At 47.8% G+C, this 27277-nt stretch overlaps 1 protein-coding gene across 1 annotated transcript; it reads left to right on the top strand.

Moving 5' to 3' along the window:
• The first annotated feature begins 10595 nt into the window (after positions 1-10595).
• Positions 10596-26278, top strand: CLDN10 (claudin 10). Its single transcript, XM_074572928.1, has 5 exons — positions 10596-10889; positions 17449-17610; positions 17775-17856; positions 24549-24656; positions 25934-26278. Exons 1-5 carry the CDS (start codon positions 10670-10672, stop codon positions 26046-26048), a joined length of 687 nt encoding a protein of 228 aa, XP_074429029.1. The 5' UTR covers positions 10596-10669; the 3' UTR covers positions 26049-26278.
• Positions 26279-27277: the final 999 nt, after the last annotated feature.

Raw genomic sequence — 27277 nt, 5'->3', positions numbered from 1 at the left:
TGGCCCGTGGGAGCCACTGTTGCAGACATCATGAGAGGGGCAGAGAGATGAGGGCTCAAAACTGGAGGATGCTCATTTGTTGAGCCACTCATGCTGCGACTCGTCAGGATGAGAGCAGGCAGCTGATGTGTACGGTTAGGTGGGAGGCCTGGGAGAGCCCAGGACAATATTGGGCTGGTGGAGTGGGCAAGCGGACGCTTCTCATTCAGTACTCCAGGAGTGAGGCTTGCTAGAAAAAAAAGAGAAATAACTTTTGTTGGACACAGGGGAGGACTGCACTTTCCCTTTGTTTTAACTGTGGCTTTTCCTTTCCTTACTTGAAACTCAGTCCTCAAAACCCTCAGAATAATTTCTTTCATTTCTCTGGTCACCCTGGGTGGAGCTGTCTGGTGTCCGGCGACAGAACAAGAGGTAATGGGCACAAACTTGAGCATAGGAAGTTCCACCTAAACATGAGGAGGAACGTCTTCATTTTGAGGGTGGCAGAGCACTGGAACAGGCTGCCCAGAGAGGTGGTGGAGTCTCCATCTCTGGAGACATTCAAAACCCGCCTGGACGTGTTCCTGTGCAACCTGCTCTAGGTGACCCTGCTCTGGCAGGGGAGTTGTACTGGATGATCTCCAGAGGTCCCTTCCAACCCTACCATTCTGTGATTCTGTGAGTTGGGGCATGATGCCTGCCTGAGGCTGGTGACCTTCGGCCAGCGTCCCTCCAGAAGCAGTGGCTTGAAAGAGAGCCGCTATGGGACTCTGCAGAGAGAGCCCACAGGCAGGAGAGAGGGACTTGCGCCTTGGATCACGCTTAAGCAAACCTCAGCCTGCGGAGGTGGCCGGCGCTGCGACTTGAGCTGCCAGAGCTGGAAAACAGTTGTGGCAGAGGTGGGTAAAACCTCCTGCCAAAGTACAGGCAGCAAAAGGGCTTGGAGCAACCTCTCCGGCTTGACGAGGATCCCAGCTTGAGGTTGGCTCCTGTTTGGGATGGCAGGAAAACTGAAACTGGTTCAGGCACGTGATCCCAAAATCAATATTTTCACAGCTCGGGGCATGTGACGTGTCACCGGAAAGCGCCCGGGGAGGACAATGGCTGGCACAGGACCGCAGCTCTACAGGGCTCTCGTGCGCTCTGCCACCGGCCAGCCTGCGCACGGCCATCTCTAAGCTGATGGCTGCGCCTCAGGCAGTCCCTCTAGGCTTCCTTTACAGGGAAGACAATTCCTCCCCTAAATCTGCTCATCTCCCACAGATGCCCTGCTTTTAATGGGACTGGAGGGAGGAGGGCGGGATTTATGACTGGGAATTGAATTTCATGTGTGATTATGTTTTGCATGTCATACTACAGTACAGTGGTTTGCATTAACACTATACCCAGCATTAACACAAACACTTCCTCCAGCTGAATTTTAAAATTTGTGGCAGGTTCTTTAATTGATGCGGCAAACCTGTGGCTTTTGCATGCCAGGTTATGTCCTAACTCTCTCTTACCAAATCAGGTTTTTCCCGTATGTACGTAGAAAAGTTAAAACTTCCCAGAATACCACAGGAAGAAAACGCTCTGGGCCATCTTTCCAAATAAACCCTTAATCCTCAGCCATCACCGAAAGTCATTTTTGTCAATAGTGCACCGTTCTGTAGAAAAACAAAGAGTAGTCACTACAATAAGCACCGGTGTCTCCAACCTCACTGTTTGGCCTCCGCTGGCATTGTTTTTGTTGTTGGTATTTGTCGAGCAATTTACAATCAAAAGCTGAGCGAATTTGCTGTTGGAAGGTTTTCTGTTTCCTACCTACATGTCACACATAAGATAACTACACCAGAAAGAAAGGGGAAAAATAAAAGAAACTAAATTTTCCCAGAGCTGGCACGAAGTAAACAGATTGCTTTGTTATCCCATTTGCTCCCCCTTTTACAACTGTGCTTACTGAAAAAAAGAAGCCTCACCGCCGAAATCAGAAACATTGCCCGTGTGCATGAGGCATCATTCAGGGCTGCAAACTTTCCCTACAAACTGGACGTAAGTCAGAACTCTTTCAGAATTTCCCCTTTTCCAAAAGTTGAAACGCATCTCTGACATGAAAAGAAGACTTTACACAGTTTTAATGCTACATTCTCAACACTGATTCTGCCCTTCTTCACCTGGCGTGCCGCTCAAATGAATTAAAAAGGTAGAATGAACATCTAAATGAGCCACGGAAATAAATAGTCAGCTGAGAAAAGACACTTGAACAAAGAGAAAAACCGAAAAACACAGTGCATGCCTTAATCTCTATTATCAGTGGAAAAAGCTTTATTTCTTTACAAGGGCAACGGCAAGGCAGAACTACCGCAATGCAACGAGGGAAAAATGTTTTCAGTATGGGAACATGAAAGCATTAACATAACAGGCAGAGCACATTGCGTCCTGCCCTTGGCAAATGTCTCGTTGGCTACTCTGGACTGTGACCCAGCAAAAATAAGCAGTCCAAATGAATTTTCTCCTAGGTAATATACTGCTTCGTTTACTACACACAGTAGACACTGTCAGACTGTTTTCTCGAGAGTCAGTATGGGGACACGACGTTGCACTGAGGAATAGGAAGACCCCACGCTGCACACAAAATGAGCCGGAGCACCACTTGGTACGCTAAAAAGCTTCCGAATACATTCAATCCCTTTGATTTTTGACAAGGTAGTGCTCTCGGAGCGAGGGAAGGTGAGGGAAACCTGACCGTGTCCCCCAGCACACGCCCGCTCCCGTTGGCATCTATGCTTTTAAGGGTTTTTTTTCTCCTCAGATCTCATTACTGCCATTTTATTTGTGGTTCCTTAAACCTCAGCAAGCTTAAATTTGATTTTAAATCTGTCCTCTTTATCCAAGAGCTTCTGCTTTCGCAGGCAGCCCCCTTTTTTGCTGGAGGGTTGTACCCACTTCTGTCAAATGAGTCTGGCTGTCAATTCTACATCAAACGCGCACACACCGCTTTACAAAACAAATCAAACCAGTAGGATCAAAAGAAGCAATATTGCTGATGGATCAAATGGACGTTAATTTCAACCGCGGTTTATCAATTTTTTGAATCTGTATTGATCAAAAAAAAAGTCACATATTATTTCCTTATTCCCTTTTGTTTCTGAGTTGCTTGAGCATGTTGATCTAAGTCGGCTTTTAACTCCGGTTTGTCACTGTGACCTTTTTTGATCCCAGCCCGTTTGCTCTCAGCTTAAGTCACGCTACAGAAGTTGCTTTGCTCCAGGTTGTGGTTTTCATGTTCTCGGTTAAATGAAATCTTTCTATGCCACCAGCTGGGACAACTGGTGCCTGACAAATAGTGGGGCTGGAGATGCTAAACCACAACACCCTCTTCATGACGGAACCCTTCTCCGAGTAAACATGGGGCTGCCGTGGGAATCGGGGAGAGGAACCGGAGGAGGGCATGGGGAAGAGCTGCCTTGCAGAGGGAGATACTGCTGGGAAGGCACAAAGCAGACCCTCACCTTCACCTGTCTGCTGTTCCTCCCAACTGGAAACTGGGACAAACTTGTGTTGAGGGCTAGGTGGTACCTAAGCAGGGCTAGGTACAAAGAACATCGTGTAAATTATCAACCCTCGCCCATGATCTCCCGTGGCTTATTTCTGCCTCCTCCAGGGCCTCTGTCATGCCCGCCAGTCACCTCACACCGTGTCATCTCCTCCACCGCTGCCACCCCTTTAGCTGAAGCACACACCTATCATCTTTGCTCCTTGCATCCACTCTGGAAATGAGCGCCTCTTTCCAGAAGCTCCTCTTTCCTTTTCATCCCCATTCCGCTGTCTCGGGAAGGGAATTACACTGGCAGAGCTAAAGGCCTCCATCCATTCCATGCTCCCTGCTTTGGGTTTTCTTTAGAGTATCCAGAGGCATCCTCAAAGGGAAAAAAACCCAAACCAACAAAAAAAAAAGGGGGATGACCATTGGAAAAATTTGCCTATGTGTGAACAGCTGGAAAAGTAGTTAAATGTACCACTGTTATGAACTGAAATACACTTATCTGTGAAAAGAAGATTTCGGCCTGTGGGCTAAATAACAGGGTAGCAGGGACCACATGCAATCCCATGCTGAGCATAACATATAATATAAGCATATACTATAACCCGTGCACCACTAAGAGCTATAATAAGCCAAGTCCATCCCAGTGCTACTCTACTGGTTTCAGTGAGGTAACAAAATCATAGGGAAATAGAAGGGACCTAGTCCGAAACATGTCTAATCAGATGGGCTTGTATAGGGCCGTGTCCAGTGAAGTCTTGAACACCTCCACAGAGTGAGATCCCACAGCCTCTCCGGGCAGCCTGCTCCAGTGCTGACCATCCTCACGGTAAACAATTTTTTCTTAATACCTAATGGGAGTTTCCCATGGTCCAATTCAGGCCCCTCGTCCTGTTGCTGTGCTCCTCCCAGAGGGTCGGCTTCAGTTTCTCCAAGTCCTCTGACTGGGAGATGTCCTGGTGGCCATAAAAGACGACAGACTCCTCGTGCCCAGATCTGCCAAGTGCTCAGGAAAGGGCAGAGACTGGCTGTGGCACGTGAGGGCAGAGGACACGCTTGGGGGGAAAGCATTCCCACTCTGGGAACACCAAGGTCTCAACCCTGGCCTGCAGCTCAGCCCATCAGTCAGGACTCAACGTCTTCATCGTTACGGCTCGCTGCAAGGCTCGCTCCTGAACACTGCCTGCTTTGGAAAGACATTTGCTTATTTGCCCCCCGCCTCGATTAAATCCTTTTAAATTGCGCTAGAAACCGTATTCTTTTATTTTGCAAACACTTTCTAAATCGCATTACCTAGGGCCACCCGTTCTAAAAATCAGTCTCCGAAAGTTTCCCTCCTTTCCACTGTGACCTACCCAGGTTCAGCAAAACTTAATTTGATGCGGAGGCAACTTCTGAATGCCGAGAGCTGCACCTGTGCTGTTGGCCAGGTGGAATGCACCTCCAGTAAAGTAGGAGATGCACTTCTTCACATTTCCTGCTCGGTTTGTTAAACAGGTTATATCTATTTTTAAAAGCATTGTATTACAAACTTTCAGGGAACAACACGGGCTTTTTTTCAAGAAAATTAAACCAAGCTGAAAAAAAAAAAAGAAAAAGAAATAATGCATTAATCTCGGTGTCAAGAAACAAAGTCTGTAATGTCCGAATGCGCTGCACAGAATGGGAGAGGAGAAAGTTTATTGGCTCGTGGAATGCAATTTTTCACTCCTTTAAAACACTCTGGGTTGTCACTTCCTATTAATTTTTTACCTTTTGTTATGTAATGTATGAACCGCATAGCTTAAAATCATTCTTGTCCTGGCAGTTTACAGAAGACGTGCAGTAATTTAATTTAATTCCATCTCTGATAGCTTAAGAAAAACAACGGTGGCGACCCCAGCAAGGACTGGTGATTATTAACGGATGTTCCCACTCTGATGGATTTGTTTAGGCGACACAGAAACATTCCTTTGTCTACTCTCCTTTGGAGAGGAGGATCTGGTTGCTTTTTTTTTTTTTGGCCACACGTTTTTGTTCTGCAGGGTGCAAAACAGTTGTGCTAATCTCCTCTAATGCATGCGCCAATTTGAGGTGTATTCCCCAGATCCATCACTGACAGCAGACCTGACCTTGCCCAGGTGATGACGCTCTTCCAAGTGTCCCGCATGTCTGCCTTACCTTTTCAATATTCAAATTCTCAGGGAAATCCTAGCAAACAAGGAAGTTGTCCTTCAGCCTTAGAAAAATAAAGTTGGGTTTGCTTTGTTTTTTTCCTTTTGCACAAGCGCTCTAGGCACCCTGGAAATCATAGCATGGCAGAGCCAGGAAAGAGTCTCAAGTTGCCCAACCCACACATGGTAAAATTTACAAGAAAAATTACTCCGGGACAAAGGCATGACGACCCTAGCCTGCTTATCCTGGCTGCAGAACAAATGCTGTTGTCATCCGGTGTTTAACTTGTGAGGCAATAGTGATTGCTTGTGATTTGGATCCTGCAAGAGCTGAAATAATATCCTGTATTTCAGACTTGAGAGCAAAACCGTTTCTGAAGGACCCTTCCGTACATGGTAATACAATCAACTTTTGTACATTATAAAAATCCAACTATTGAATAATACTCCATTCTGATATGTAAAATATACGTAGCTTAAAAATCTTGGGAGTCTGGGGAGGTCCCTGCTGACTGGCAGCTAGCCAACGTTATTCCAATTTACAAGAAGGGCGTCAGAGAAGACCCGGGATACTACAGAGAAGATTATACTGGCTACTATTGAAAGGCATTTAAAGAAAAACGCAGTCATCAGGCACAGTCAACATGGGTTCACAAAGGGAGAGTCCTGTTTAACTAATTTGATACCCGTCTATGATAAGGTCACACATCTAGTGGATGAAGGGAAGGCGGTGGCTGTAGTTTTTTCTGGATTTTAGTAAGGCTTTTGGTACTGTCCCTCACAGCATCCTTCTGGACAAGTTGTCCAACTGTGGGATGAGCAGGTTGGCAGTCCGCTGGATGAAGAACTGGCTAAAGGGCAAAGCTCAAAGGGCTGCAGTGAATGGGGCTACATCTGGCTGGTGACCAGTCAGCAGTGGTGTTCCTCAGGGCTCAGCCCTAGGGCCAGTTCCGTTCAATATATTTATCAATGATCTGGATGCGGGAGTGGAATGCACCATTGGCAAGTTTGCTGACAATACCGAACTGGAAGGTGCTGTTGACTCTCTTGAGGGACAGGAGGCCTTGCAGAGGGATCTAGATAGACTGGAGCATTGGGCTATGATTGATAGGATGAAATTTACCAAGTCAAAACGCCAGATTCTGTACCTAGGACAGAGTAACGCCAGGCATAGGTATAAATTGGGAGAGGAGTGGCTGGAGAGCAGCCCTGCAGAAAGGGATCTGGGGGTGCTGGTTCAGCCTCACCTTGAGTACTGTGTGCAGTTCTGGGCCCCACAGTTTAAGAAGGATGTGAAGGTCCTCGAATTCGTCCAGAGGAGGGCAACAAAGCTGGTGAAAGGGCTGGAAGGAATGTCTTATGAGGAGCAGCTAAGGACTTCTAGTTTGGAGAAAAGGAGGCTGAGAGGTGACCTCATTGCTCTCTATAGCTTCCTGAGGAGGGGAAGTGGAGAAGGAGGTGCTGAGCCCTTCTCCCTGGGATCCAGTGACAGGACATGTGGGAATGGTTCAAAGCTGCCTGAGGGGAGGTTAGACTGGACATTAGGAAGGATTTCTATACTAAGAGGGTGGTCAAACACTGGAACAGGCTTCCTAGAGAGGTGGACGATGCCCCAAACCTATCAGTGTTTAAGAGGCATTTGGACAATGCCCTTAACAACATGCTTTACCTTTTGGTCAGGCAGTTGGACTAGAGGATCGTTGCAGGTCCCTTCCAACTGAAAAATTATATTCTAAACACTAACTAATAATTTCCCCCAAAATGCCAATTTTTTTCCCAAGAGCCAATGAGACTTGCCCTAAAAAATGAACCAGAAGGGTTGGTTTCCTTACAAAAAGGTGTGAGCACCTTCTTTCCCAGTCCAAGTGAATAAATACATACTCATTCAAATGACACAGCAAAAAAACTGTGTTAATGCAATGATCTGATCAAAAAGAACAGCAATCAGTCCCACAATGGTCTGAGGAACTTGAAAAAAATTCCCAAGTCATAGCTCGTCCCAAAACACCGGAACAAGAAACAAAGCAAAAGCCAAGTCTTTCAGTCTACTAGACAAGTTAAAAATAGCTAAGAAAACCAAGTAAGCAAAGCCAAATCCAGAGCCATTGTGGCAGAAAGACAGAGGTTGAAGGGAGTGACAGGCCTGTCTTCATATGGATATCAAATTCCTAGCACAGCAACAGGGAGGGAGAAAAGGGACCATTGTTTTCTGGAAAACCGGAAGCTGGAAGACGCATGAGTTAAGCTCACAATGGAAGAACTTGCAGTTACACAAGAGAGAGAAGCTGAAAACTTAATAAGGGGGCAGGTACAACCTCACAGATGAATGTTTTTCAACATCTAATCCCTGCAGATCCCAGCCAACACAAAGAAAATGCCACTAGGGAAGAGTATCTCTTGCAGCTTCCCTTATCCTTCAACCCACGGTGAATGCTCAATGGTGCAGGACGTCAGTTTGGGTTTACACCACCACAGATGAGATCAGAAGCTCAACATCTTTGATTTTAGATAAGAAAGATGGTAACAACTGGATTAGAGACATAAAAGTGCCCAGAAGCAGCAGCGTCATGAGTAGAAGAGGAGCCTTTTCCTGAAGCTGAAGTGAGCCTGGATCTCATGTACTCTGAGGCCACTCCAGATCATTCCGGATAAAAAGGGTTTTACAAGGGAATGAACATATAAATTAGCCCTGCTTGAAGGGTCCTTGCTCACAGGCAGAATGGGTTTGAGGTGGAATTAACTTCATCTCTCCTAAGCACCTGCACAGGCTCCTTCTGAAGACCCCAGCAGTAGACAGGTGCCTGTCAGAGAGACATGGACCCACACTGCACATCGCAGCCAAAGTCCAGCTCTGATGAAAGCAGAGTGGCCTGGAACAGCAGAATTAGTTGTTGGAGATCTCAGCCAGAGCCCATAGCAGGTTCGGCAGGGTTCCACACCTTCAGCAGAGTTACCCACCAGCCCGCCCCTTCCACAGCCCCTCTAGGAAGGGGTGCCTATGCTTGTCAGGAAGCTCCTCTTCCTCCTCCTCTTCTTCCCTGGGGCTCAGACTCAGACCTAAAAGTCCCCAGGCTGGGCTCCTATCCTTCAACATTCGCTCCAGCCTCCTGGTTACAGCGTGGCAGCACACTGAAAACTTCTGGTGGGTCCTGGCCAAAATTGGTCTGGACATCACTCCGGTTCAACAAGCTTTACACCAAACAAAGCTGCAGCATCAACAAAAGAACTGGTGAGCTCCCCATGTCAAGAAAACGTGATGACCCAGACTTGGACTCAAGCCTCCTACCTCAGTCTGGATTAGATCCCAGCTGATAGCTGCTTGGAGTTGGCCTAGCTTTGCACCACCAAAAGAAATCCAGTCTGCAAGACCTCAAAGTGCTATGATGGGGGGAAATATTAAAAAAAAATGTTGGTTTTTTTTTCCCTTTCTACTGCCATGCCCTGCAATAAATAGATCATAATGTCATGTAGATGAGACTTGGATCTACAGTTAAGCCCATAGATCCTTGACTCAGAAGCAATTCTCAGTGTTTCAAAGTGTTAGAGCAGCGTGGTGCACCCACACCCAGACCCTTTCTCTCTCTTTTCTCTCTCTTTTCCCTCCCTCCCGTGGAGAGGAGAGGACATCTTGGCACAGAGGTTGATCGGGAGCTGTAGCATACCCCATGCCCAATGCTGCTGTGGAAACACGTTTGCTGCCTGCTTTCCCCTCTCCCTCTTCCCTGCCAGTGCCTCCACGTGTCACCTGCAGGTCGGAGGGTACCGAGGAGGCAGAGCGCGGGCAGAGAGCCACCGCATCAGTAAATGCAGCTGTAGACCCCATCTTATCTCACTGGGGCATTAACAGATCAACGAACAGCCTGTTCCCATTGAGCTCTGACACACATCCAAGGGTGCACCTAATTCTAGCTGGGTTTTTTTTTTTCCTTTTCTTTTTTTTTTATTTAATGTCTATATGGTGATTACATCCGGGTTTGTGTCCACACGGCAAAACCAAAGAGCATTCACCTTAAGAATAATGATGTAAATGTGGCTTCTTATCCTCCAGTGATTGCCCGTCTGGCAAAAAGGTTTAGAAAATGTAACAATAGTTTTGAAATAAATAGGAGGAAAGTAAAGACCGGCAGTGTACTTTCCACATCAATGGCAAATATACTACTGATGTGGAAAGTAAACACCTCCGAACAAGAGGAGAAGCCGCGGTGGATAACTTTACCCCTGTGAGCTGCAGGCTGGCATGCCAGTGCATTAAGACTGATGCAGAAAACCCCCAAGTTCATCACCTCACGTTGCAAAACCAGCTATTATAAAGCTGTATCCTCTGCGGCCGGATAACGACCAGGAGGCCGGCTGAAATTCGGAGGATTAAAAAAACCACCTCGCTACCTATTTCAAAAGCTTACCTTCCCCGCATGAATATGGGGCGCAGCGCTTGGGCATGGCGGGCACACGGCTGTGCTGCAAGCCTTGCTCAAGACCAACCCCCTGGCAAGGATAATTCTTTTTTTTTTTTTTTTGGGGGGGGGGGTAGGAAAAGGACGGGGGGGGGGGGTTTGTCTGCACGCAGAAAGACATGCAGCCGTGGAACTACCGAGAAAACCCCCAGGAAGCACCTGCCGAGTTGCTGCCACCTTCTGCCATGCCCTGCGACGCTCACCTGCAGGGCAGGGAAGGAGAAACCAGAGCCTAATTACGGGTCGCGTCGCTGTTTGTTTGTTTGTTTGTTGTTTTGGGGGGTTCTGTTTCTGGGGTCGGCCCCGGGGGCTGCGCTTCCCCCCCCCCTCCCCGTCCCGCCGTGCCGGGGGGACCCCGGGGAGGGGCGGAGGGGCCCGGGCGGGGCTGGGGGAGGCGGCCCCGCTCCGTCCCGTCCCGTCCCGCTCCCTCCCTCCCTCCCTCCCTCCCCGCCCCGCTCCGCCCGCCCGCCCGCCGCCGGGACTCCGCCGCTGCCGGGCTACCGCGGCTTCGCGCCGCTCGCCTGCCCCCCCGCTCGCCCGCCTGCCGGCTCGCCGGGCCCATGGCGAGCACCTCGGCGGAGATCATCGCCTTCCTGCTGACCATCTCCGGCTGGGTGCTGGTCTCCTCCACGCTGCCCACCGACTACTGGAAGGTGTCCACCATCGACGGCACGGTCATCACCACCGCCACCTACTGGGCCAACCTCTGGAAGACCTGCGTGACCGACTCCACCGGCGTCTCCAACTGCAAGGACTTCCCATCCATGCTGGCGCTAGACGGTCAGGCTCCCGCCGACCCCCCCATTCCCACCCCTTTATCCCCTTACCTCCCCCCCAACGTGCCGGTGTGAGGGAGTCGGGGGGCTCCGGGGCTCCCCACGGAAGGGCTGGCGGGCAGCGGGGGGACGGGGGGGGACGGCGGGGACATCAGCGGAGGCGTCTTCCCCACGGGTTCGTGGGGAAATGCCTTCATGTCCCCTAGCAGGTGGCCACACGGTGCTTGGGCACACCGGGGGAAGTGGGGGTTTTTCCCGGTTGAGATGAAATTCGGTGCCCAAGTGCTCGTTTTGGCCTCTCTCGCTACCCGCTTTCCTCCCCCCACCCCCCGTCAGAAGGCTCCCTGCGTGTGGATTTGACACCAGAAGAATGCAGGCAATTTTTTCTTGCCGATTTATTTTCTGCCTGTTGTGACATTCCTCCTTTTTTATGGTTTTGCCAGCCATGCGACGGTCGGTGGAGAAGAACAAGCCTTTGCGTCATTTTGTTCTAATTAATGTTCCTTTGCCTTTTTTTCCTTTTTTTTTTTTTTTTTTTTTTTGCTAAGCAGTTATTAACTCGGATGTAATTGCTTCATTGATAAATGACAGTGTGAAAGCTTGGGGCAGTGAGGGGTGCAGAGGTATGCAAAGGTGATGCATAGCTCGGCTTAGTTTTTAGGGCAGTGTTATTTTGAAGCGAAGCTGAGAGTTTCGCTGTCGTGCCTGACACCAAAGAGTGAGCTGGTCCCGCGTTTCTTCCCTGGTTCAGGGGAAACCTTTTTGCCCTTTTAGGAAGCCCTGCTGGGAAACTGGGTCACTGCAGGAGATCTTTACAACTAGACTTTTCGTTGATAAATCCACACTGATGATGGCTGGTAGAAACAGGGAAAGCGTGGATGGCATCGCTTTATAGCCTCAGGAGTGACTGTAAAGAAAGGGAGGAAGGGTTTTGAAAATGATGGCACCTTTTCCAAGCTCTTGTGGTCACAAATGAATAAACTATATAGGGTCCCAGTGGCTTTGATACTCCCAAAAAATCAGGTCTACTGTCCACGGTCTGGCCAGACCCCTTTGCACTGGAGTCTGGGAGTGGATTTTGGTGTGAAAGGTTTGTTTAAAAGGAAAGAAAATCTGTTCATCAGATCACTAACAGATTAATATTATCACAACAGGGATTAATATTATCATGAAGCTAATTAATACCAGCATCAGAAAACCTTTAAGCTCTGTACGTACAAAGAGCTAAAAGAGGCCAAGCCACTAAAAAGAAGTAGCACAGGCAGCCCTTAAGCATCACTATTGCAGGATGCTTCCCTCGGATAGAGAAGTACGGTTCCCCAGAACATCTTTTGACCCAGCCCCATGGCGACAGAGGGGTTTGCTGGTTCCTTCAAAGGGTGGGAGAGGTGGCTCAACTCCCGTTGATGTCACTTGCTCTGTTGGTGTTGGTCATCCTATGGCTTAGCATAACAGCTGAGAATGTGGTTTCCAGGCTCGGGCAAGGAGCGGTGGTCTGTGTGCAGGCAGGCACAGAGTGTATCACCTTTCGGATCCACCAAATCTGTTGTTTAGCTGATCTTTTAGTTCCGGGTTAATCTGTTTTCACCATAAGAAAAGCATAGTTACAAACAAAGTGTGCAGAACTGGGAACATTTAAAATTCAAAAAAAAAGAGGAAGAAACACGACAGCAAAGTCCTTACCACCCCTTCCTCCAGACTCAAGTCTGGGAAACCTTGTGCATTGGGGAACACGTTCCACTTGCCCAAGGAATGAGATGCTGAGGCACCTGCTGCAGAGTGGAACAGCCATCAGAGCACTAACTCATTTTGGCCAGAAATGAATCGAAAATGCATGTCTGGAAAGGTCTTATCCCATCCTCCTGGCCAGACTGCTTATCAGTAGTGGAAGGTTCTTAGCTTCAGTGCTTCTCAATAACATCTCTAAATGCCGTGGGGCTAGATCCTGGTACCCAGGCACAATGCAAACGACAGGCCGGCTGGAGAGGGAGTAACGTAACCCCCACAGCACAGGCCACGCAAGCTGGGACAGAGCGGAAGGGCAGCCACCGTGGTCAGAGGTGCTTTCAGTAGCTCTTCCTCGTGGTTACGGGCTCTGCTGGGAACCCATTACCTCCTGACGGTGGGGGGGTATGTCCCCTTTTTGCCCTAACCCTTCCCCGGTGCAGGAGCGTATTGCGGGGTTGCGGTGCGTCACGCATAGCTTAGAAGAATTTGTATGTCAGCATGAAGACGAATCTGCCTCGGCCCTCAAGTAGCCTCTCCCGTCCTTAGCTTCTGTGGCTAAGCTGGATCCCATTCCCTGTGGCTGAGAACATGGGAACCTCCTCACTCCTCAGGTGGAGGACTCGGAAGACACAAAAAAGTGCAGATCTGGAAAACTTCCCATTTTCCCAGAAGTGTTTGTGAGCAGAAGCAATAACCCCGTCGAGGTACGTGTAGGGACCATGCGTTGCTCTCCTCGAAATGGTCGAGCAGGACTGGGAAATTACTAGAACTTTTTTTGTCATCCCAGGGAAAGGTGGTTCTGCTCCACTCCTTCCTCATGTAGCTGGAGAGGATTTGCCTCGCAGAGCAGTTCCTCTTCTACAGAAATGGTTTTTTAAATCAGAAACCTCTGAGTTTGGCTGGACTTCTTGTCTGGAGAGACCACTTGGGTCCACCAGGGATCAGAGGCAAAATGAGGGGTAAGAAATCGTGGTATTACCATGCTAGTTGCTGGGGCACTCCTGTGGGGTGCAGAAGTCCTTCTTTCTTCAGGAGCAATGTCGTAGTTAGGATCAGGAGTGATGCGGAGATGGTTCCCCCGTTACCCTTGTTTTGGTTTGCATCATGGAGCGGTTTCGAAATGTGGCCCCCGGATTGCCGTAGGGTGGCACGGCAGTGGGGATGCCCTGCTGGCTTTCAGGCCATCACTCCCCACGAGTGGCTGCCAGAGAAAACGGCATGCGATGCCCTTCCACCTTCATGCATTCCTGAGGAGGAATCCGTTTGGCCAGCCCTCGTTAAGGGCTCAGCCCCAGGGTCTGTGTGCCAGCAAAACTATTCTTGCTGTCTGTGGGCCTTGGAGTCATTCTGGGTTTACTTTTGTCCACTCCTGGTTGTAGGTGGAAACTTGGTGATGAAACCACCTCCCCAAAAGAGGACGTATCAGTTACCGTTTTTCCAGTGGTGGATCTGATGACCTTTTGCAAGAACAGAGCTGAACAAAAATTTACTTATGAGCTGAAAGAGGGTATTAGAGCTTGGAAAAACATAGAAAAGCAATGGGTGTGTACTTTTAGAAGGAATCTGCGCTGTATCTGTAAGGCAACCCCTTATACTTCACGTGATGCAGGCTGCAAGACGCCACCGGAGGCATTTATGGTGAAAGTGACAGTCCCTAGAACTTTGCATGTATTTTTTTTCTGTGTCGTATGATATGATATGAATATATGAATTCCTCCTCTTTGTGAGCATGAGAAGCAAGTGTGAGAGCAGTGAGGCAAGAAAGATGAAGATCTAACAAGATTAATTTGAATGCAAGACAAAACGCATTTGTTTAAAAAAAAAAAAATCACCTCGAAGTAGGTTTCTCTTGGAATGCTGCTAAACATGACTTTATGAGTAATGCATGTTTGTCTGCTTGTCTGTTTGAAACATACGGCTTTTTGTTGCTTGGGAGCTTCATTTGGGTGGTCAACGTGTACACGGTAAGCTTCTTACAGGAGCTGGTGCACATACAGACAGTAACTATTTGGAAAGGGGACAGTCTTTGGTCTTGAGTGGAGGAGTGTGAAGAAATAGGCAGCTCCCCCTTGCACGTCTTTGCATTATAAGCCTTGGTAAGCAATGGTTCTTGCTTTCTAGGAAGCAAAGAAGAACTTTAATTACTCTTACAGCCAAATGCTATACATAAACGTGGGGTCCAAGCAATGGGAGGCTGGATTTGGTGAAAAGGTTGATTTTGCCCTTTCATGCTTCCTAATACTCCAGTCAACCGAGTGGGACCAAGAGAGTCTTCTGCTCTTCCACATTACTACTGTAGATTGTGATTTTTTTTTTCGTATATTTTGTTTTAAAAATGTGTGCCTGTTGGATGATTGCTGTGGTGAACTGAAACAAGTCCCACCGTGGCTGGTCTGTCCAATTCGGTAAAATATTTAGTGGGGAAGGTTATTCATTCAGCAGAACTGAGCAGTCCTCCGGCTCATGCTGTTTATAATTGAAAATGATTTCTGGGTGAGTGAGTTAATTATTTCTTGCTGTCTCACTACCCTCTACCTATTCTTAAACTGGGTATTGACCTTCAGGAACAGCTGAATTTCATCCGTGTGGTTTCCAGCATATGCTGGTTATTTTGGTTGGGGTGAATATTTACTGTTTCTCCTGGAAGGTTCACACATAAATAAAAGTTTAGAGGACCTGTGGGTAAATATGTTCATGGTTCAGCACTTTAATGTGTCAATTAGCTACTAACAGTGTCAATAAATTGGACCTGTCAAAAATAATAGATTCCTTGACGGTGTTTATCTCCGGCTTTACCTGTGTGCTACAAGAAATACATTACACACCACCCAAAGCACTAAAAGTCAACTTTTCCATGCCTGCAGCGAAAATTAACAAGGCAAGACTACTTTATTCAAACTCGGGTTTTATAGATTAAGTATCACCTTTTGAAATCTTCATAAAGCCCTTTTCTTCCTGACATCCCTTGGGTCTTACCTGGGTGAAGAAAAAGGAGTAAGAACAGGGGATTTGGCTCAAAAGCAGAGGTGTATCTATCACCGGAGTTTGAACTGAACCGTTTGGGAGTACGGCTTTATGTCACTGCTGAGGAGACTTCACTCTGCCCAGATGGATGAGAAAGGTGATCCTCTCGCCTGATTTTAGGTAACCGCCATCTGGCTGGTCACTCTGGGCTCTCCGCATCATTTGTCACGAATGGAGAAAAGGAGGTTTCTCCAGAGGGCGGCTCATCCTTCCACTGTAGGAGTCTACCTCATAGTTCAGACTCAACATGCCTAATTATAACGATAGACATTTCAACAGGCACAAATGACTCCTCTGTCTTATATTCCAACACGAGAGGCGTATGACAGTTATAAATGGCAGTAGGTTGTGTTTGCAGACGTGCAGCACAGCACCTAAATCCAGTAGGACGGATAAAACGGGGTGTTACGTGGTACAAATTCCTTCTTGTGTGCTGCTTGCCGCTCAAAGCTGTGAATCAATGCTTTTTTTAAACAAAATATTGTTAAAACGCAGGAGCAGTCATCCTGGAGCTGATATGCTTCCAGGAGCGGCCAAAGTGGGTAGCAGTAAGGAGGGCAGAAGGCGGCCAAGCATCCGCGGTGGCCATCTGCAGCTCAAGGACCTGCCAGCTAGACACAGGTTTTCTCTTTAATTAATGTATCCAGTCTCTTTTTGAATCTCTGTAAACCTCTAGCATCCACATATCCTGTGGAAAGGAGTTCCACAACTTCATTATGTGAACGAGCATGCTTTTTGATTTGAGTCTGCCGCCCTCTGTTTTCATTAGATGTTCTCTAGTTCCTGTTCTAATATATTAATTTCCTACATAGTAAAGACTTTTGTGCAGTGTTGGGGTTTTTTTGTTGTTTATTTGTTATTATGTAAAACTGTGTGCGACAGGCAATGAAAACGTGGCTTAGCTCTCGACGTTTCCACCTGCTGGAGATCAAAGCGGGAAGAATGAATACCCTAATAGTGGCAGTACGTTTTCATTCAAAATGAGATGTAACAACAGGTGATGAAGAAAAACATCTTGTGATGGTTATTCAGCTGTGTGAGACTGCAGCGTTCCACCCTGTAAACAGTGATACGGGACTATCACAGGCTTTCAATTACAAGATATTCTCGGAAAGGGGAAGAGGCCAAGCAACCCGTTGTCCTGCTGGAAGGCCCTGTCCTTGGGAGGTCCAGCTCAGAGCACAGCAAAACTGTGTGTGGCTAAAGCCTTTGTCCAGGCTTAATTGTGGCAGTGATTTGTTTTATCTCGAAGAGCTGCTGCTGCCCATGAAGCTGAGCACGTGTTTTGACTTCCTTGCAGAATGAGGGCCTTCTTGGCGGATCCAAATTAAATCGGTGGCGTGTCCAGGCAGGCCCAGGACCCCAGCCAGGGTCAGTGCCGCTGATCTGCTGCCGGTCGTATTGCATCTGCGACACGCAGCCGCAGCCAGGCTGACATGTGAGACTCGCTTTGTGTGCACGGAGTGGCTCTGCAGCCTGCGACGGTCGCCGCGCAGACCACGGGGTGTTGCTCTTCAAAACCTCATGGGTGCGACCTCTTGCAGAGACCGTACCCGATGCCACGGGATTATTTTTTTGCAGCCCCAAATACCATAGTATGTTTCTCATGAGCTGGGCCGAGGTGGTGATGCCCTGTGAAGGGCGTACATCACCTAGGAGTATACACTCCAAGGTAAGGAGACGTTACTCCAGCCAAGGTCTAGTTCGGTTTGCAGTGGTGAATGCCCAACACTGCGCAGGGGGAGAGGAGCCACAGCAAAACCCATTGTGGTCCCAGTTCTCACGTTCACCTTAACTCTTTCTCACCGCAGGTTACATCCAAGCCTGCAGAGGACTGATGATCTCCGCCGTCTGCCTGGGCTTCTTCGGTGCCATTTTTGGACTGGTTGGGATGAAGTGCACAAAAGTTGGAGGCTCCGATCAGACTAAAGCAAAAATAGCTTGTTTAGCTGGACTGATTTTCATACTCTCTGGTAAATATACCTTATTTGTCTAAGTTTGGGCATTTGAAGTCATACCAGAGCTGCTACTTTTCCGCAGAAATCCACGGGCAATTCTCCGTGACTTCAATGGCTTCGGGGTCAGGCCCAAAGCTCTTCTGCTGGCTCCACTGAATGGTTTGTCTTATGCTTTTCAGGGTTGTGCTCTATGACTAGTTGTTCCCTGTATGCAAACAGGATTACGTCTGAGTTCTTTGATCCTTCTTTTGTTGCACAAAAGTAAGTACTTTCCTCTACCCGTAAACCTTTCAAAGAAGTAGACCTTAAGTTTCACGCTGCCCCCCAGAACCCATTTAAACAGGGAGCAGGTGCTTCCCCTGTTGGGCAGAGGAGGAGAGTGGGCTGCAGTTTTATTTAATTGTGCTTTCCAACTGGAGTAACCATGTGCTGAAACCTAACAAAGGAACACCTTCCCGTACGGCCGTTGCTGTGTAACCTTCGTGCCCAGGCTTCTGGGCAGGGTTCTGCCCCGCTTGCCGCAGAGCAAACAGGGTTAATCAGGAGTGAAGCTTGTGTTTATGTCAGAGATGCAGCAAATGGGTTGCACAAGACAGAGGTGCTCATTAGGCGCGTCATTTGATAGGAAAGGAAGAAAATTATTCCCGTAATCTTTTGATAGAAGGTGGTTTCCATGACGGTGTGGAGCACTGCGCAATCTTGACTCCTCTTGGAGAGAGGTTTCGGCAGGCTCTGTGGACTTTTTGCTGACAGATTTTTCAAATCCAGATGACTGACGTTTGGACCATAAACCTTATCGTAACCCGCGATCTTATAAGCACTAACGTAAATGCTTTGACTATAATTGTAATTAAATTTAGGGGAGCGAGCATTTATAGAATTGCAGGATCCATACCAGAAATGATGAGCAATCCGCGAAGACCCCTAAAGCTGTGCAAGTTCTCAGGACCTACAAAGGCAGCAATTCATGAGCCAGTGCTTGGATTTTGGATTCACATCTTAACTACCAAGTCTGAAAACATTTGCTGTAAATTATAGCATCGTAGACTTTCCTGTTTTGGCTTCTTACGTAATGTAAAGTTATCTTTCAAGACAAGGATTTCAGAGTTTCCTTGGTGGTGATCCTAGGATATGTCAAGCATCGGGCAAACATTTCCCTGACAGCCATGTAAGGGCTCAATAAGGAACCCTGAGCCTTTCTTTTTCTCCTTGATAGAAAGAAAATAGTCTGAATAAATAGCATTACCTAGATCCACATTTGCGGTAGGGCTGACACTGCTTCTCCTGTCTTGAAAACAAGTTCATATTCGTTTCCTCCACAATTCTGCTGTGGTTTCTGCTTGTTTGATAGGGTGAGGACAGGATCGAAAGGCCTCCAAAAGAAACAAGAATGTGAGGTACTGTGAAGAAAATGGAGCCTGGCTATATAGCCAGAAGTTAATTATTCATCAGGCTTACTGTTCCTAGTGAAAAATACTGTGATTGTTGCCAGAAGTCCCTTTCCTACACTGTATTCCTAAGCTCTTCTGCTGCAAAAGAGCAGGCAGACCTCCCAGCGGAGTTTTGCTGGGAGGGAATGAGAAATCCAGTTTAATTATCGAAATAAAGGTAGTAAAACATCCTCTGCAGAAATTACCTTTTTCCTAAACAACCAGCATAGCTCAGCTGTGGGCACACATAATCACGACTCCAAAGATAAAGGCAGAGAGGAAAGCCAGAAGTTGTAATTCGAGTTGCGCACGGTGCGTGTAGCTCGTGCAATGGCCTAACGTCAGGTTAAGCTAGTGGTGGCGTTCGACTCCTTTTTCCTCTCAACCAGTGTAAAATATGTTGGAGTAATGCATTTCGTTGCTGTCTGTGAACTCTCACTTTGCTATGCATTGCGGAAGCATTTACTATGCTTTGCTGGTACACTGTGGAGATTTGGCATTGGCTCTTGACTGAGACAGGGGGCTGCTTTGGGCTTCAGCCTTTCACCTTTTACTGCATGTTTCTCTCCTGAAGTTATTCTAGCCGTGTCAAAGACAGGCTTGAGACACTGTTAGTGGGAAACAAACGACACGAGATGTTCGGCATCCTCTCAGCCGTCAGAATTTCCCTCCAGCCTTCTGCATTTGGGAGAGGAGCCCTGACTATGTATGGGTGGAGGAGGAATCAGAGACCTGCCTAAAGCTGTTGCCCAAGAGACTTCTGGTTTGAGTTGTGTACCTGGCTGAGGACTCACAGGCACCACGGGGACACCCTAAAACCCGCCTTACTTAGAAAGGAATCTTAGGTTGGACTTTATATCCTGATGCGACAGTTCGCATTGCCGGTTTAAAACAGCTCCAAAGGAATTGGTTGACCCTCCATAGTAACACGTGGAGTCTTGGGGACAGCATGGGTGCTTGCAGCAAAGATGGATTTCATTTTTCTTCAGACACCTTTACTAGGGGAAAATCATAGAATCACAGAATGGTTTGGGTTGGAAGGGACCTTAAAGATCATCTAGTTCCACCCCCCTGCCCTGGTCAGGGACACCTCCCACTAGACAAGCCTGGCCTTGAACACTTCTGTTTTGCTGTCTTGCTAATTTTGCTCCCACAGCTTCTCTTAGGAAACTATTTTGTCACTTGACTACTTTTAATTTATAAAAAACCCTCTTATAGTCTTTATCCTTTTTTGTCCCTTGCCACCATTTGAACTCCGTATCATGGTTGTTCTTACTGATGAATGGGGTTAGTTTATCCAAATTATCCGACTAACTTCCCGTTCTCTTTGGTAGAGAATTGTTTCCCTCCAGCTTTCTTGTCTCTGAATGGGTTGTGCACAGTTCGCACAGGCCCTCTTTCCACTGTCCTGCCATGACATTTGAATCTATTTTTCATTTTCCAAGGATTGTAAGAATTAGACATTCAAAATGTGTATTTCCCTTGGGTAGTCGTGTAGATTCAACTGGATGTTGGCTAATGAAGCTTCCACTGCTTTGCTTAGGAGTTTACTTCACGGTCCTAATACGTGTAACAACTGGAATATTCTTCTCCTCTCCTGATATTACGCTTTTTTCATTTCACTGAATTCTGCCTCCCTGGATTACAGTAAAAAATCTGCTCTTCGCCTGCTTGGTCAGTGTAGTTGAAGGTGACTTTCAGTTCACTGTGGTTGAATTCTCTTAGTCTTCAGCTTTCACCGCCTCTAGCCTCTTCAGCAACGTCCTGCTCCCCCCACCCCAAGCCACCAGCGATCTCTAAGCGATCCTTCGGCAGATTGATTTCACTGATTGGAGACAGTTGGAGACGAGACTTCGAAGAGCGGCTGCTTTGGTTCTTGCAACCAAGAATTGTAAGAATAGAAGAGTGTGTTTCCTGCAAAGACTTTAATGATAAAGAGGGAAGGGGAAAAACAGCAAGTGTGGAAATTTCTTCTAAAAAAGTCTTTCTCCTTTTTTTTTTTCCTTTTTTTTCTGGATGTACCAATGTACATAAGGGTTTTTTCGTATGGTAAGGGTTTTTTTTTACATACTGGATTTTGATGGGAGGTTAGGGTTGTTTTCTTGAATGCTGAAAAGATGGATTCAATAAAAAACAGGGAGCCCTATACAGGTTGATATGCAATTGAAAATTTGAAGTTTTCCTCATAAACACCAGTGCAAATCAAAATGTCTTTTATTTGTTTAAAGATGTGGAGGAAATACCAATTTGGCCAGCCCTGTGACTCATTAACCTAGCAGTGCGGCAGTCACTCGAGATGGGTCCATATATACAATCTCTTTATACATGTTACAGTGACAAATGTGGTTTAAAAATTACAACCAATCCCGAGAACAAAGGCTGGAGCCCAAATCTTCTTTCCCAACTAGTAGGCAACAGTCAGGTAACTCTTTTCTACCCAGTGAAACTCAGTGTAATCTTGATTTCTTTTCCGTACAGCTGAAGAACTTCAGGAGGGGAGATGGCAGTCAGTCTCCTCATCTCTCTTGCATGAGCCTCTGGCCAGCTGTTTAATGTTGTTAGATGGAAAGGTGGAAACGACCTTGTGTTTCCCACATTCTAGGCAAATCACAGAATCACAGGATGGTCGGGGTTGGAAGGGACGACTGGAGATCATCTAGTCCAACCCACCTACCAGAGCAGGGTCACCTAGAGCAGGTTTCACAGGAACGTGTCCAGGCGGGTTTTGAATGTCTCCAGAGATGGAGACTCCACCACCTCTCTGGGCAGCCTGTTCCAGTGCTCTGACACCCTCAAAGCAAAGAAGTTCCTCCTCATGTTTAGGTGGAACTTCCTATGCTCAGGTTTGTGCCTGTTACCTCTTGTCCTGTCCCCGGGCACCACTGAGAAGAGTCTGGCCCCATCCTCCTGACACCCACCCTTTAAGTATTTATAAGCAAGTTGTCACAGCAACAGCCTTCCTGGGTCTTGGTCCAGCTGTGTTCTCCAGCACCATGATGGTCTGCCCTAACTTTTATGGGGCCTAACCCTGGTCCATGTACCTTAGGTGTGCTCTGGCAGTACCTGTGGGGATGGAGGGATCCCCAGGATGGGGCTTACCTCACATCCGAGTTAGTCGCTTTGATCTGCCTTTACAGCTCGTTAAAAGAGGTGCCTTGAGGGTGTATTAGGAGTGTACTGTGTATTTCTTGTATGTTGACTATAACAGGGTGATGAGCTCTCATGTAGGTATCTGCTTCTAATCAGAGAACCCCCAGTCCTTGAACAGACAAAAATCTGCTCAAGTCTCGTGAAGACTGTAGCATGTGGTTGGAAACATGAGCATAGGTAGAATTGAAGCTCTACAGATTTGGCAGATTTTGAAGTAAAACGGGGCTGGGTGGTGTGGAGTTTTCCAGGGCGAAAGGCAGCTGAGCTATGGTTTGCAGCAGTTGAATTTGGAGGTTGAGTGCCTAAGTCTCACACCGGGTATGGAGAACATTTGTGGGAATCTGATCCTTTTTTTTTTAACATGGGATGATAAATAAAAAACTCTGCTTAGATGATGTGAATGGAAAATGAAAAAGCAGCCTAGAAGTCAGAGCGTAAGTGGGGCCATGAAGAGTCGGGTGCAAGCCCTCACAAAGTGTCCTACCTCTGGACTCCAGCGTCTCCATCTCTTCTTGCCAGTAAGTCCCTGAGTCAGAAATGACTTGAAACAACTTAAACCTGGGTGTCCATAGCATCTAGCACTGGTTTCCTATGTGTGGCTTTTTCTCCCTGTGTGACTCTTTTTTTTTTTTTTTTTTAAAGTCTATGCTTTACCTCTGGTTAGAATCTCAAGAAAACATGGAAAAGTGACTTTTTTTTTTTTTTTTTGTTCTCCAGCCAGCGTTCACCCTCTTGTGACCCATTACAGAAGTCACGATATCATTTTCTGGGTGTCGCAGGCAATTTTTGAGCGTTTCCGCAGTATCGTCTTTGTAAAGGCAGAAGTTTTGTGGAACAGCTTAGAGGTGTTTTCAGTTATGTGTTATTTCAGCTAGTGAGAAATGAGGATCTGTTCACACGGAGGTGATGAGACCCTGCTGAGAAGTGTGCAACCACACGGTCTTGCAGCTGTAGAGGTGGGCTGTCAAGCAGAGGCTTTCGTTCACCTGCCTCACCGGAGCTTACAATAAATAAACAAACTTACTAACAAAGGCTTGAACCTGCCCAGTAACTGCGGCTGGATGGCGAACGGGGGGCTGTGTTTTCAGCGCGGGATCCCAGTAATCAGGAGGAGATAAAGGGTTCCTCGAGGAGAAACTGGAGCTGAGAAGGAGCAGGAGACACTGTCCTAATAGTGAGGAACATGAGACTCTGGAGGCTGTTGGAGCTTGCGGTCTAACGCCGGTCATCGTGAAAGTGTTGTATGGGGCGGCAGCCTCAGGCAAAGAGCTGGGGAACGGAGCAGACAAGTAGCAGCCGTGGCTTGCTGCTCGTCGTGAAGCTCTGGAGCTCAGGTTATGGGTGGTGAGCTCAAGCAGGTGGGAGGAAAAGAATGTCTTCCCCGTGCCCTTCTTTTCCTTCATTTACTGGTGTTGCTTCGGAATCTTGGACTTACCCGTGTGTGGTAATGCTCCTGAGGCACCACCATCTCCTCTCGGAGTCAAACCGAGCAGTTCCTGGCTGCCGACAAGTTGGTGGCTGCCCCGGCTGGCAGAGGGGACCGTGGCTGGTGACCTGGAGCTGTGACCTGGGAGGGGAGCAAGTGTCTTCCAGCCTGAATCTTCCAGCCACGGGGACAAGAGAAGCAGAAGGCTGCAGGCGCGTGCCCGTGTGTACGCACACGTACATAGAATCGTAGAATGGTTGGGGTTGGAAGGGACCTTAAAGATCATGTAGTTCCAACCCCCCTGCCATGGGGCGGGGGGGGGGGGGTGTTGGACACATCTGCATATGCGTGCATGTATGTGCATATACACATATGCATAGAGCAGATACATCTGTATATGCATAGAGTGCACCTCTACGTGTGTATATATTGCATATGATATATATGTACAAAACGCTCATGTTTCAAGCAGGGTGGAGCGCGGATGGGGAGGGAGAGAGATGCTGGGAGGCGGAGCGGGGGCGTTCAGGAGAGTTGTAGGCAGCAGCTCGAGTCGCTGGCTGAGCTCCAGCTTGGGAGCCAGCAGGGACAAACCTGAAGCGGTGCGAGGGGACGGGAGCTGTAAAACGGGCCAAAGAATCCCCTAACCCCCCCCGCCCCATCCAAGCGATCCAGGAGGAGATGCGGAAAAGCCAGGCGCCCCAGCTGGCTGCGCGGGGAGATCAGCATTGCCCATGTGTCCCAGAGGGACAGTTTGCCTCCTCGAGCGAGAGGGAAATAATGAAAAGGACACGAGTGGACAGCAGAGATGCTGATTTTGCCATGAATAATGTGTTCGTCAGTGGAAAGTTATTCAGGAAAAAAATAAAATTTAGCTCTTTTATTGTGAAAAAAAACTGTTAAATCCATGCTCTCTCGTGTTAAACCCATTTATTAACTTCCCGTAGGTATGAACTAGGAGCAGCTTTGTTCATCGGATGGGCTGGAGCTTCACTGTGCATCATTGGTGGCAGTATATTCTGCTTCTCCATAGCGGAAAACAGTAATTCTCCAAGGTAAAACACAAGCTGTACTTACTGAAAGACGTCAATACCAGTGTATTTCTGCCTGCTACATACGTATGCAGTTTGATTACTTTTCTGAAACACTTTGTAGTGAGGTTCGGAAAAGGGTTGTGTGGATGCAAGAAAATAATGGGATTTAAGGATAATGCTCTTGTCCGTCATTAATGTAATTGAGAAAAGCTATTGACTTGGAACAAATACTTGTGTAACATACGCTCGATAAATTTACTACAGCTGGAAAAAAACCGCGTTCACTGATGTAGGAAAAGTGGTCAGGTCACCTTACAGGTGTGAACAGACAAGTTTCATAGAATCATAAATGGTTCAGGTTGGAGGCACTTTAAAGATCACCTAGTTCCAACCCCCCTGCCATGGGCAGGGACACCTCCCACTAGACCAGGCTGCTCAAAGCCCCATCCAGCCTGGTCTTGAGCACTTCCAGGGATGGGGCATCCACAGCTTCCCTGGGCAACCTGTGCCAGTGTCTCACCACCCTCACAGTAAAGAATTCCTTCCTAATATCCAATCTAAATCTACGCTCCTTCTGTTTGAAGCCATTACCCCTCGTCCTATCCCTCCACTCCCTGATAAAGAGTCCCTCCCCATCCCTCCTGTAGGCCCCCTTTAGGTACTGGAAGGCCGCTATAAGGTCTCCCTGGAGCCTTCTCCAGGCTGAACAACGCCAGCTCTCTCAGCCTGTCCTCATAGCAGAGGTGCTCCAGCCCTCTCATCATCTTTGTGGCCCTCCACTGGACCTGTTCCAACAGGTCCATGTCCTCCTTGTGCTGAGGACTCCAGAACTGGACGCAGCACTCCAGGTGGGGTCTCACCAGAGTAGAGTAGAGGGGCAAAAGTTTCTTTAATCCCAAACCATCAGATCGAAAGAGAGAGAGGTGAAGGACAGCGGTGGTGGCAGTGGGACCTCCAGCAGCGGAAGAAGGGCAATAACAAAAGAGGCACAGCTTGGGGGAGTAACTATTCACCTGGGATCTGCCACTGCCTAAACGTCATGATTGGGCCCTAATTAGCTGCGAACAAGAGAGACGTGTTTATAGAGAAGTGAATTGCAAAGAGAGATGGTGGTGGGAATGTCACACCAGAATGAGACCGCAGAGGCAAGGAAGGTGTCCCCCCTGCCCCCTCCCCTGAAATTTATAGGTAGGGGCCTATACTTTTCTTCTAGTTTCCTACTACTGTAACGCTTGGATGCAGAGATGTTACCTGTCCGTGGGATGAGCTGTAAGTGGTTGATTCTCTTTTCTTTTCAGGAGGGGGTATGCATATAATGGAGCCACATCTGTGATGTCTTCTCGTACAAAGGTCCACAACAGCATCCCAGAGAAAACCCCACCAAAGCACTTTGACAAGAACGCTTACGTTTAATTGTAGCGTTGGAAGATTCAAAGCATTTTAAAAAAGTTTGTACGTTTCATTCAGAGTGATTTCCACCCCCCCCACCCCCAATGTAATTACCACTAAGACAATGACTTTTTAAAACATTAACTTGCAGCTTTTTACATATTGATGTAAATTTTATTATATAATATTTTAAGATTGATGTTGGTATTGTAAAGTTTATACCTGGAAATCATGAGCTGATGTTGCTTTCTTGAAAAAAATAAATGGGGTATTTACCAACTCGGTATGTCAATTGCTTGGTCAATCACAGAATGTTAGGGTTTGAAGGGACCTCTGGAGATCATCCAGTCCAACCCCCCTGCCAGAGCAGGGTCACCTAGAGCAGGCTGCACAGGAACACGTCCAGGCGGGTTTTGAATGTCTCCAGAGACAGAGACTCCACCACCTCTCTGGGCAGCCTGTTCCAGTGCTCTGCCACCCTCAAAATGAAGACGTTCCTCCTCATGTTTAGGTAGAACTTCCTATGCTCAAGTTTGTGCCTGTTACCTCTTGTCCTGTCGCCGGGCTCCACTGAGCGGAGTCTGGCCCCATCCTCTTGACACCCACCCTTTAGATATTGATAAGCGTTGATGGGATCCGCTCTGTCTTCTCTTCTCCAGGCTGAACAGACCCAGGTCCCTTGGCCTTTCCTCGTAAGAGAGGGGCTCCAGGCCCTTGATCATCTTTGTAGCCCCCTGCTGGACTCTCTCCAGCAGTTCCTTGTCTTTCTTCAACTGGGGGGAGCCCAGAACTGGACACAGTGCTCCCAATGTGGCCTCACCAGGGCAGAGTAGAGGGGGAGGATGACCTCCCCCAACCTGCTGGCCACCCTCTTTTTAATGCACCCCAGGAGAACACTGGCCTTCTTGGCCACAAGGGCACCTTGCTGGCTCATGGTCAGCTTGTCCACCAGGACTCCCAGGTCCTTCTCCGCAGAGCTGCTTTCCAGCAGGTCAACCCCTAACCTGCACTGGTGCATGGGGTTATTCCTCCCCAGGTGCAGCACCCTACACTTTGCCCTTGATGAACTTCAGTAGGTTCTTCTCCACCCAGCTCTCCAGCCTGCCAAGGTCTCACTGTATGGCGGCACAGCCTTCTGGTGCGTCAGCCATCCCTCCCAGTTTTGTGTCATCAGCAAACTCGCTGAAGGTACACGCTGTGAAAGTGAAAATAAGTATAGGATCTGGGGAGGCAGGAGCAGGTACTAAGAAGAG

This window comes from Larus michahellis, chromosome 1 (genome assembly GCF_964199755.1).
Source record: "Larus michahellis chromosome 1, bLarMic1.1, whole genome shotgun sequence".
Taxonomy (NCBI): Eukaryota; Metazoa; Chordata; class Aves; order Charadriiformes; family Laridae; genus Larus; species Larus michahellis.
This window is presented reverse-complemented; position numbering and strand designations above follow the sequence as displayed.

Coding starts and splice junctions, on each gene's coding strand:
- CLDN10 (XM_074572928.1), top strand. CDS start 10,670: ATGGCGAGCACCTCGGCGGAGATCATCGCCTTCCTGCTGACCATCTCC. Junction 17,857..24,548: donor CCTTCTTTTGTTGCACAAAA/GTAAGTACTTTC, acceptor AACTTCCCGTAG/GTATGAACTAGGAGCAGCTT. Junction 24,657..25,933: donor GAAAACAGTAATTCTCCAAG/GTAAAACACAAG, acceptor TTTTCTTTTCAG/GAGGGGGTATGCATATAATG.